Source organism: Vespa velutina, chromosome 24 (genome assembly GCF_912470025.1).
Source record: "Vespa velutina chromosome 24, iVesVel2.1, whole genome shotgun sequence".
In the NCBI taxonomy this organism is placed as follows: Eukaryota; Metazoa; Arthropoda; class Insecta; order Hymenoptera; family Vespidae; genus Vespa; species Vespa velutina.
In genome coordinates this window covers 2,847,986-2,860,485 of record NC_062211.1, presented here as the reverse complement: position 1 = coordinate 2,860,485, position 12,500 = coordinate 2,847,986, and the positions used below count along the sequence as shown (strand labels likewise).

At 27.7% G+C, this 12,500-nt stretch overlaps 1 protein-coding gene and 2 long non-coding RNA genes across 4 annotated transcripts in view; 1 reads left to right on the top strand and 2 right to left on the bottom strand.

Annotated features, from left to right (window-relative positions):
• Window positions 1-2,990: 2,990 nt before the first annotated feature.
• LOC124956896 lies at window positions 2,991-5,253 on the bottom strand. Its single transcript, XR_007103396.1, has 2 exons — window positions 4,137-5,253; window positions 2,991-3,118 (listed from the first exon to the last, which is right to left on the bottom strand). It is a non-coding gene; the product is annotated as an uncharacterized LOC124956896 (long non-coding RNA).
• Window positions 4,010-12,500, top strand: part of LOC124956894 — a 10,061-nt gene continuing 1,570 nt past the window's right edge. Inside the window, exons 1-3 of the mRNA XM_047513271.1 lie at window positions 4,010-4,901; window positions 9,645-9,867; window positions 10,755-12,500. The exon at window positions 10,755-12,500 is cut by the window's right edge and continues 1,570 nt beyond it. Coding sequence (XP_047369227.1) covers window positions 4,736-4,901; window positions 9,645-9,867; window positions 10,755-10,932 — 567 coding nt within the window. The 5' untranslated portion in view covers window positions 4,010-4,735 and the 3' untranslated portion in view covers window positions 10,933-12,500. The remainder of the gene's footprint in view (window positions 4,902-9,644; window positions 9,868-10,754) is intronic.
• On the bottom strand, window positions 9,475-11,494 carry LOC124956895. 2 transcript variants are annotated; one of them, XR_007103395.1, is made up of 2 exons: window positions 10,075-11,494; window positions 9,475-9,933 (listed from the first exon to the last, which is right to left on the bottom strand). It is a non-coding gene; the product is annotated as an uncharacterized LOC124956895 (long non-coding RNA). The 2 variants fall into 2 exon arrangements; XR_007103394.1 differs by having other exon boundaries at window positions 9,475-9,862.

Here is a 12,500-nt window from a genome sequence, read left to right as displayed (position 1 = left end):
ATTGACACGTGAGTCTTTTTTTTTCCTTTTTCTTTCTCTTTTTCTTTCTTTATCTTGTCTTTTTCTTCATCATTTCACATCGTATTTGTCGATCTTCAAAGGAGAAAAGAACCGAAGTAAACGAAAAACAGAAGTAAAAAAGGAAGAAAGAAAATATGGCGATTAGAGATAGAAATGAGGAGAAACGAGAAGAAACGAATAGAAAAGGAAAAACAAAAAAAGGAAAAAGAGAGGAAAAAAAGCGAAAAAAAGAAAGAAAAAAAAAAAAAAGAATAAAATTGTGAGAATTTAATTTTTCTAGAAATCTACCTCTCTCTCGTCTATATAATTTTATATAATATAGGATTTAAACAAGCAAATGAACAAGCAAACAAACAAAAAAAAACGAAAAAAAAAAAAAAAAGAAAAGAGAAGAAACGACGAAACGACAAAAAGAAAAGAAAATGAAAAAAAAAAATAAATAAATAAATAAAAAATAAAAATGATTAAAAGGCTGATGAAATAATCCGGGGTTATTTGGGGAGGGATGGGGCGGGGGATCGACTGGGGTTTGGGGGAGGGTGGTAGGGGATAAAAGAGGGGAATAAAAAAGAATTGAAACAAAAAAAAAAAAGAAAGGAAGAAGGAAACAAAAAAAAAAACAAAAAAGAAAGAAGGAAAGAAAGAAAGAAAGGGGAAAGAAATTAATCAATCAACAATGAAAGATCTTTTTAACGTGTGTTTGAAAATTTTTGCGAACATAACTCTTTCATCACGATGACATCGTACACCACACCTACATCGTACACACACATAACACACGCATACGTACACACACGCATGTATGGAATATATACATTCATATATATGTGTGTGTACGTGTATGTGTGTGTCTGTATGACACACATACGAGTATACGTACATACACATATACGAATACACCTACATACATACATACATACGTACATACATAGGATTCACGCATACACATAAACAAATCCTCCCTAAATCTAGCTCGTCTTAAAACAAAAAGAAAAAAAAAAAAAAGGAAAAAAAAAAAGAAAAAAAAGACTTTGTACCAATATACTTTTATTTAATCTCGACATTTTGAAATTCAAGAGCGCACTGCTTTATACTTAAGAGCCCCCCCCCCCTTCCACCCACGTTGTATACGTTATTGAAAAATCTAATCTATCCGATCATTGTGTGCCCTCGAATTTCGAAATATCAACCTCCTTAGCCAAAGTTAGAAATCGCGTTTTAACTTTTAATTTTTCTTCTTCATTTCTTTATTTTTGTTCCTTTTCTCTTTCTATCAACCTCCTTTATAGAGCAGCCACCCTATACGCCATTCTTACTCGTCATTCTTTTCCCTCCTCCTTCTCCTCCACCTCCTCCTTCTAATCCTCTTCCTAATTTTCTATCCAACCAATTCTCTAAAAATGACATACGTGTAATATGTTCACGACATACTACTATTATTTTTTAATATTATAGTTTCACCGAGTTATATACATATTATCATTAAAAATAATCATGGTAATAAATTTTTAGAATAGACGAACAATATACTAGCGTATATATAGAGATTAAAAAGGTATACATAATAAAAATAAAATAAAAGTACATAAATAAATAAATAAAAAAATATATATATATTCATATATATATATATATATATGTGTATATATATATACATGCATACACGAACGTATATACATATATATGTGTATATATATATATATATATGTATATATATATATAAATATATACATATATTATATATTGATATAAATAATTAATTGAGGTCGCAAATTAGTAATTTCGAATACGAATAACTGAGTACGCATACTGATACCGATGACTGATGATACGAAAGGAAGTAAATGATGGGCGAGTAAGAAGAACAAAAAAAAGAAAAAAAAAAAAAAAGGAAAAAAGAAAATAAAAATAAAATGGTTGGGGAAGGGAAGGGACGGGGGGCGCAAAGAAAAAAAAAATAAGGAACGAAAAAAAATAAATAAACAAACAAACAAACAAACAAACAAACAAAACCGAAAATGGTATTATACACGTGGTTCACAATGTGTGTGTGTGTGTGTGTCTACGGACGACAGACGGAATACAAGTAGGACTTGACTGACATCCAAATGGTCGGGGCCTGCTCGCAGAGAAAAAAGAGAGAAAGAAAGAAAAAAAGAAAGAAAGAAAGAGAGAGAGAGAGAGAGAGAAAGAGAGAGCGAGAGAGAGAGAGAGAGAGAACTAATTCTCATCGATTGAACAAGAGAAAAATGGGGGAAAAAAAATGGGGAAATTAAAGAAAATGTGAAAAAAGGAAAATAATACAAAAAAGAAAAAAGAATAAAGAAAAAAAAAAAGAAGAAGAAGAAGAAGAAGAAGAAGAAGTAGATGATGACGATGATAATGATGATGAATAATACAACAACAAAAAGATCAGTAAATGTAAATGTTTGTAAACAAATTATGAAACATTATTTGTTCAGTGCCTACATATTTACACAGTAACAATAAAGATGAAGATTAGTGCATATCGTTTTTTTCATTCATTCTTTTTCAGATGTGTATGTAGGTGTGTGTGTATTTAATTACCTCTCCCTTTTTTTTCTCTAATTGCTTTGTTTGTTCTTTTTTTTTTATGTTTATTTTTTTTATTTTTCTTTTTTTTTTTTTTTTTTTTTTTTTTTTTTTGTTTTTTGTAACTAATTCATTCATTATTTTCTTTTTTTATTAAATATCGTGAGAACAATCAGCTAATCATGATATGAGATATATCAAATCTTATAACACCATCTTAGTTTAAAATTACACGCTCGTATATGTACAAACATATCTACCTTTCTCTTTTCTTTTTTTCTTTTTGTTTTATATTTTTCTTTTCTTCCTTTTCTTTCTGCCTCTTCTTTTTTTTTTCCTTTTTGATTTTATACGCCATAAATTTCATCGTTAGTTGATATTTGAAGCTTTAAATTGTTTATTTGTTTGTTTGTTTGTGTTTTTCTTCCTTTTTTTTTTTTTTATTGCAAGTTATATCTTGTATAGAAATCAATCTTTTATTTCTTTTTTTCTTTTTTGCAAATTTCTCTTGTTGTTCAATTCAAGCCAAGTGATCACCTTAATTCTAAATAAAAGAATAATAATTGATTAATTGTTAAAAAGAAAGTATACAAATAAATTGATTATGAATCGTTGTTACTGTAATTAACTTTGAATTATAATTTCGAGTTTATTAATTGACCTTTTATAAACTGATTTTTGTTCGTTTCTACAAATAAAACGTTGTATAAAGAAGAAACTTATAGAATAATTTATATTTATAGTGAACAATTATACTATACTAGGATAATACAATAATTATAATATATAATTTTGTGAGAAAAACGAATGAAATAAAATTGTATCTAATGAAAAAATTTTGTATAAGAAAAAAAAAAAAAAAGAAAAAAGAAGAAAAAAATAAAGAAAAAAAAAACTTGTAGCATAACTTATACAAATATAACTATACTATAAATATTGTGTAGTTATACTTGATAAACATTAACCTTGAAATTTCATATTATAATGTATAAATAAAACATATATATATATACATATATATATAATTATATATTTAAAAATTTTATCACATATATACATTAAGTCTTATTTATTTAAATCTTATACATTTAATTCTCACAAAATTATGAATATGTATATGTATGCGTGTGTTGATATATATGCACCATAATTATACATATACATATAATATATAATATACAATATATATGCTGTATAATATACAACATATATATATATATAATATTGTGTGTGCTATGTGTATATATATATATATATCATAAATAACTTCAAAGTAATATTACGATATAAAAGGTAAACTATGATATATATATTATACATATATGTATATATAATACACATATATACATATATGTATAGTACATATATATATATATATATATATATATATATATAAACATACATAATTTCAAAGTAACATGAGGTCATAAGAGATAAACATCCCCCTTTTAAAACAAAAAGATACCAGATATCGAAAAGAAAAAAGAAAAGAGAAATAAGAGAAAAAAAGAAGAAAAACAAATAAAGGATAAACGCTATAATAGTCATATGAGATATATTACCTAAGCATGTCAAATCAAAACCAGTGGATTCAAATAAGGCGCTTTTTTTCTTCCATCAGTTCGTAGGCCCAACGACAGCACCCTAACCCCCACCACTAGATCCTTTCTTCTTCCAATCGCCGATGACATCCCTGCTCTCACTCTCTTCAGTCGAACTGGAAAAGTCGTCAAGCTCGGGTGAAAGTTTTTCGATAGTGTAAATCGTGCGACACTTAACATACACACGCACACACATATATATATATATATATACACATATAGATATATATTCACGTTCGCCACGTACATTTACACTCACATACGCACGGGGAACACACTCGCAGATATACGCGCGCATTCGCGCACAAACTTACAAATTTACGAGCGTGAGAATAACATATATACATCGATTTTAACGATACATTGACACATATCTCTCACAAATACACGCGTTACATATATACGTACATAGAAACGTATATATACAGTATATGTATATATATATATATATATACATATATACACAAATTAATACGTATATATAGGTATACGAATTTAATCTTGTATCGAAGAGATATATAAAAAAAGAAAAAAAAAAGAAAGAAAGAAAGAAATATTCGATGATAAAAGCCACGATGTTCTGTGTTAAATCGAGGCAACTACCAATGCTTCAAGTTTCGGGAAATTGCTTTTTCCCTTTCAATCCAAGCTTGCAGGAGGAACTTAAGCGATTATTCACCGATGATTTCACATTCTACAGTTACTATACCAATCCGTATCCTAATGGTAAGTAATCGATATATCTTTTTCTTTTTTTTTTTTTACATTCTTGTTTCTTCTGTTCTTTTTTTCTTTTTTTCTCTCTCTCTCTCTCTCTCTCTTTCCCCCTTTCTTTTCTTTTCTTTTTCTCTTTTTCCATCTCTTCTATTAACGTTTCTTTTTTGTTTTTCTTATCTTTTCCTTCGTTCCGTTCCGTTTCGTTTCGTTTCATTTCGTTCCGTCGTTCCTTTCCGTTTTGTTTTGCTTTTAATTCGAATAACTGATCGAGAGCTTTTGTTTTCATTTCTTTTTTTTTCTAATTCCTTCTATCTTATTCGCTTATATCCTCTTCTCTCACTCTTTCTTCTTCCTACTTCCTCATTTCTCCCTCCCTCCCTCCTTCCCTCCTCCTCCTCCTCCTCCTCCTCCTGCTATCTTCCTCCTTCCTTTTTCTCGTCAACGTTTTTTTCCTACTATTCTTTCGTTCTATTACGTGTCTCGTCCGTTATGTCGATTACATCATAATTTTATGTATGCGATCATCGAGAGAGAGGGAGAAAGAGAGAGAGAGAGAGAGAGAGAGAGAGAGGAAAGGAGAGTGGGAGAATGAGAGAGTGAGAGAGAAAAATCTTTCTCTTTTGGATCCGCTTGCCTGACTGAAGAAGGATCAAGTACGCCCAACAGCAAATTCCTTTCGTGCGAAGACTTTTATCTCGTTTCTTATTACGCTCTAACTTTACTCACCTCACTATTTCTAACTTGATATTGTTGTGCCTTATATGAGAGAGAGAGAGAGAGAGAGAAATATATACATATATACACATTATATCTTTTGTGGTCATATTGGTTTTATACGTATATATGTATGTTAGTCGAAATGCATTAAAAAGTTAATAGAGATAAGGAAAAAGAAAAGAAAAAAATATGATAGAGAGAGACAGACAGAGAGAGAAATAACGTGAAGTTAATCGCGCTTTATCGATGACGTATACTTGATATATCGTTGCACGCTAAACAATTGATTATCGTACACTATTGACACCTTCTCTTATTACGTCCTATGAATAATTGACTGACTTGTGAAGAAAGTAAAAAATGATTCCACGAATTTTTCCCGATTTCTTTTTTCTTGTTTCTTTTTTTCTTTTTTTTTTTTTTTCTTTGTTTTGTTTTTGTTCACGTTCTCATTTGATTCTTCTATCTCTCTCTCCCTTCCCCCTCTCTCTCTCTCTATATATATATATATATCTAATTCTATCTCTTTTCAAGTATACGTAATTACGAAAGTGGTGTTCGATGACGCACGCAGTATTATTTTTTTCTATTCTTTTTATTATTATTATTATTATTATTATTATTATTTTTTTTTTTTTTTTTTTTTTTTATTCAGCGTAATTTGTCTCAACGTCGTCGTCATTTGTTTGTCACGTTAGGATTAGCGTAATATGCGATTAGGCGTAATTTATAACCTCACTTTTTTCCTTCTCTCTTTTCTTTTTCTTTTTGTTTTTTTTTTTTTTTCCTTTTTTTAACGTGTAAATTGATTCACGATCGATAACGAAGTTGGTTTCGATTCTTTCTTCTCTTCCTTTTATTTTATTTATTTTTTTTTCTTTTTTTTTTCTATTTTTTTTATTTTTTTTTACTTTTTTTTTTAAATTATCAAATGATAATATCGATCGATCGATTGATCGATTGACCATTCATTACATCGTTTGAAATCTATTCTCGAAGGGTTTGCCGTTCTTTTTCAATTTCAGTATAAAGATGTATCTATGTGCCCGTGTACATTTTTGTATGTACGTGTGTTGTGTTTATCTTATCTTAGTCAGCTAATCAACCTTCGATCGTTTGTAAACAAATTAACTCTCGCAACGATCATTCGAGATACATATATCAGGTTTGGTATATATATTATACTGTCGTGCACTCATAAAAGAAAGAGAAACAGAGAGAGAGAGAGGGAGAGGGAGAGAGAGGCAGGGAGGCAGTATTTTCAAGAGAATTAGTTCTGAAAACAAAAAGGCTACGAAGTTTTTGACGCGTTGTTTACGCTTGTTAAAAGTTCTTTTTTTTTCATTCTCCTCCTCCCCTTCTTTCCGTATAAGAAGGAGGTATTTCTCGGTAACGTACAACAAAAGAAAATCGTATAAACGTTCGTAATACTATCTTCTTCATTCCCATTTTATCGTTAGCGAACTATTTTCTTATCGTTAGTTATAAACTAACCTAAAAAAAAAAAAAAAAAAAAAAAAACGTAAAAGCAAAGAAGTATTTAATTTTCTCGAAAAATCTTTCTGAAGATATTCTTTTATTGGTTTTCTTTTTAACACGTACGATATATATCTAATAGAACTTTTCAAGACTTTGAAAAAAGAAAAAAAAAAATCGCCAATGTCGACTTTTTTTTTTTTTTCATGTCACATACGTAAGCATATTTCGTTGTTTGTAAATTAATACTTTTAACTTAATTTGTTGAAACGTAACATTGTCGGTGGACTTTTTGATTTTTCTTTTTTTCTTTTTCTTTTTTATATATTGGCATGGCATAATTCTTAAAGGAGGAATTACATTTCGTAATTCGTGTTATATTTTAATCCAATCTAACCTAACCTATAAAAAATGTTAAATCGAAGAATATTAGAGACGCTATTTGTTGTTATTTAAGATCATACACGGCGTGTTGATTAATTTTCATTACTTAAAATATCTATGAAAATGTTCGTCGAGCTAATAATAGGAGAAAAACAATTTCTATGGGAAGAAATATTTTTGAGTATAATTTAGGACAAGACTCTTAGCTATACTTACATATATATTCTTTAGGATTTTGTAAAATCTAAAATTTTTTGAGAGAAGGGAAAGAGAAAGAAAAAGGAAAGGACGGAAGGTCCTTTACCTAGTTTTACCTGAAAAAACTCAACCTTTTGAAATTTACAGGTACTTGATGAAGGTTGCGATTTTATGAATAGAGATAAATATATCTCTAATATCGTTGCGCAGAAGTTTCGAACGGTCCAGCGTAATATTTCAAAATAGTTCGTCTTAATTTCTCACTGAACGAAGTTTTAAAAACAATTGCTGTTTTTTTTTTCTTTTTATATTTTTCTTTTTTTAATCCTTTTACATTTACAAAGATTTATATTAATAATATAATATATTATGTATTATTAATATTTTTGTTTCTTTTTTTTTTGTCCGTCATAAAATATATTAAGAATGACACATTATTTAGTAATAAATAAAATTCGTATAGTAATTACTTGATAATAAGAAAAATATTTTAAAATGTTTAAATTAATTTTGCACATAACCTCGATCACGATGTACGATTTGTTTCTATTTCTCAAGAGAGAAATATATATATATATATAACTTCGCAGAAATTATACTAATCATAAGAATAATTATTTTCACAGAAAATTTTTGCGTATAGAAATAAATACAATCAATAATAGTTATTTATTAATAGATTAAATACTTGGAAATATTTATTTTAATATTACGCAGATAATCTCGATATAATATAATGTTAACATAACCTTATCGATATTTTATCTTTTCTATCTATCAAAATAAATTTCACATAAAGAAAAATATATTAATCTTAACGATTGATATTATCAACGAAATAAAAAAAAAAAAAAAAGAAAGAAAGAAATAATAGTACATTTAATTAAATATCTAAATCTAACGAATAATATGATTATATAATATAATTAAAATAATCGTGTAGAATCCACTACGAAGTAAATTAAATATTTTGTCTGTTTGATAAATTAGGTTATGTCGTTTCACTTTGAAATGTATCGTACTTTCGTTATTGTTTCATTTTTTGTTTACTTATTTTCTTGAACGTTACGATGTTTCAAAACGTTTATTAAAACCGTTCTAGAAGTTTACGATCTCTTTCTCTTTCTCTTAATCTCTCTTTCTCTCTCTCGAGAGAGAGAAAAATGTTTTGAAGGTTTTTTTTCTTTGTTCCTTTCTTTTCGCACCATTCTACTTTCTTTCTTTCTCCTCTATCTTAACGAATAAATATATATACGAGAAAATACTTTGACGCTTTCCGTTCCTCTCTTTAGATACGACGACGTTCTCTTAAGTTCGAACGCCCTTTGTTTACAAGATCTGTAACACAATACTGTACTCATGAAGATTCGAGAACGTTAGGGGATTATTTCTTTTCGAAGTGTACGTCTCTATACGTACGTATATATATATATATATATATATGTATGTGTATATATATATATGTGTAGTTACGTATGCGATCATGGCCTTCGGTAAAACAAACAATACATATATCGCTTTCTCTCCTCTCTGCTAATCGAAAGCTCCTCTTTTGAAATGAACGAAAAGAAAAAATAAATATCCTTCGAGTGTCGTAAAATTAGATTGAATTTCTTTTTTCTTTCTCTCTCTCTCTCTCTCTCTCTCTCTCTTTTTCGTCTTTTTTATAAAGATAATTTTTAAATGACTATTAACGATATATGAGATTTAATTATTTTAAGAGAGGTTAGAGAGGTTAGTTGAAATAAAGAAAAGAAAAACATGGCCGGATATAACATTGAAATTTTGTTAAATAAATTTTGAGAGGTTAGTTTTTAAAAGAGGAACATTTATGTGTAGAGAAGATACATTAATACGATAGAATATCAAAAACAAATATGCTCGTTTGATTATCGATTCGAATATTACATTGTAATTCTATAATAAAAATGTGTTTATGTATGTATGTACATATGTATATGTGTTTTGTTAATACAGTGGACGACGTGATGGAAGAATTTCGTCACAATGGACGGGATTTTGAATATTGTCCGGATGTCGACGATTATCAACAGCCTGTAGCTAATATTCGTCGAAAAAAGCCGAAAAAGCCATTACCAAACGTATGCGTCTTTTGTAGAAACAATGGCGTTGAGGAAATATATTATCGGCAACATTTGATCAAGTATGCTGATGGCCGTGTGCAGTGTCCCGTTCTTAGGTGAAAATATTTTTTAATTTTTCAAATATATACTAACATAATATATATTAATCTTTAACATTTAACCTAATTAAATAATCAAATAAATAATTTTTATTGAATGAAAAAGATGATAATAATAATAATAATAATAATAAATAGAATGATCAAAGATAATATGGTATATGTAATTAATTACGAAATTTTCTATAAAATTTTGATAGTTACCTATATATATATATATATATATGCATACACATATATATACTTTTTTCTTCGTATTCTATCTTGTGAAAAATTCTGAGCTTTGTAAAAGTTTTCGTCTTTTGTTTTCTACTTTTTGGACGCTGGCACCGCCGTCGCTACGCATGCAGCTTTGAAGGTAAGCGGCGAGGAAATGATAAATCGTATTTATTCACGGACATATATAATACGTCTAGTATGTTTATCCTCTGTAGAGAGTAAACCCGAGAGGGGATTTCTATTACAATAGCACGAAAGTACTTTCGATGTCTTTTATCCGATAGCTTCGAGATACGAGAGTTCGTCGATAGTTTCGTGATTTCATTTGTTTTTAGTATTTTTATTTCATAGGGATTCTCGGTAGGTGGCGTTGCTGTCAAATATTTTCTTTAACTTGATTTCATTCAGTCGGCAATATTATCGATAAAGATATCGATAGAGTATAATTTCAATTTGTGTTTAATTAAATTTAATATTAATCGTATATTTATAATATAATGTTTTAATTTTATTTTCTTCCTTCGTAGAAATCCTTGATAGATTTAATTCTCGAACTTGAGAACACTCGATCGATATTATCGATAATGATAATATCGATCGTGTTGAGCTTAAATTTTTATATTGAATTTAAATCATATGCCAATAATAGTTTTATTTTTTAATAGGGCATATACGTGTCCGATCTGTGGTGCTACTGGAGATACAGCGCATACCGTGAGCCATTGTCCAATGAGATCCAAAAATTCAGGATCTTATCAATCAAAATCATCATTCGAGACAATTTCAACCACGAACGATCCAAAATTACAAAGAAATTCAATAGGTAAACGACGCCAGAAGTGAATTGATTTTGTTTTTTTGTTTTTTTTTTGTTTTTTTTTTTTCGAATATATCGACGAGATTAATTTTTTCAACCGTGATCTATCTTAATGAATAAGAAAACAAAAAGAAAGGCAGGAAGTATAGATAAAAGAGAAAAAAAAAATTACCAATGTACTACAACTAACTAACTGGGGTATGGTAATTAGATAAACGTTTGAATTGAATTTACATTGATTTTTGTGCTAAACAATTAATTATTTTCAACAATTGTTTTTGACAATTTTTGAAAATATAAAAGATCGTTCGAAAATTAATATGGCATATATATACGTAACTCGAACTAGTACGTATGATTTTGTATTATGAGAATATTTAGACTTGCAATGTTTTTTTGTACTTACTCTATATGTATGATTAATTCTGTAAATCTTTTTTTTTTTTTTTTTCAAATACGAATATCATGGCGCATATTAATTATATTTTTAAGAGTTAAGTAATGAATTCTTTCATTGAGAATATATTATGTGAAGCCTTTTAAACAATTCTTATATATTATTAATAGGTTAATATTTTTTTTTTTTTTTTTCCCACTATATTAAACGAATGACTCTAATCGACGAAAAGAAAAGAAAAGAAAAATAAAAAAAATTATGTATCTTTAAAAGGTTTCGAGTGATATCAAATTATTAATTCTCAATGAAAATAGATAAGACTGCAAAGTTTAAAAAATGACAATCTTTTTATTATATATAAATATATATATATATATATATACTCACATACATGTATATATTAATTAAATTAATTAAAAGAAATGAAGAAGTTTCTTTTACAGATTTAGTTAATAGTCTGAGAGAATGAAGCTGCAATAATTTTATATATGTATATAAACATATACATACATATATACATATTATATATATATATATATATTATATATATATAAATTAGATACAGTTATATCTTTTCATATGCAGAAATTCGAACCTTTTCTTTTTTTATTAATTACGAAAAGTGATATATACATATATATATATATATGGATAAACATTAACGAACATTGTTTTATTAAATAATCTTGGCCACAATTCTTACTAGTTTGAAGAGCATGCATTAAAAAGAGAAACATGAAAAAAAAAAAAAAGAAGAAGAATAAGAAAATATCTCTTTTTTGATTCGTCAAGATGGCGATAATCGTGACGATAATTAAAAGATAATTAAAAGATCCTATTCGTTTTTTAAAACTACTTCTGACACGATCTTATAATGGACCATTACGAAGTTAGTCGTAGATTTGAAATATTAACAATTTTCTATGATAAAATTGACGTACATTTTTAAATGTGGCGTTACGTTAAAATTTATTATTTCTTTTTTCTTTTTTTTTTTTTTTTTTTTTTTTTATGCAAAACTTAGATTGTCAAAAGTTCTAAAAAAAAAAAAAAAAAAAAAAAGGAGGGATCGATACATCATATATTAGATTTCTAGTTTCACTAAAGTCATTCGTTCATGTGCCTGATTATGTAATTATTGATATAATTGTAGTTATTAACAAATTAAAAAAAAGAAACAAAAAGAAAACAAGAAGA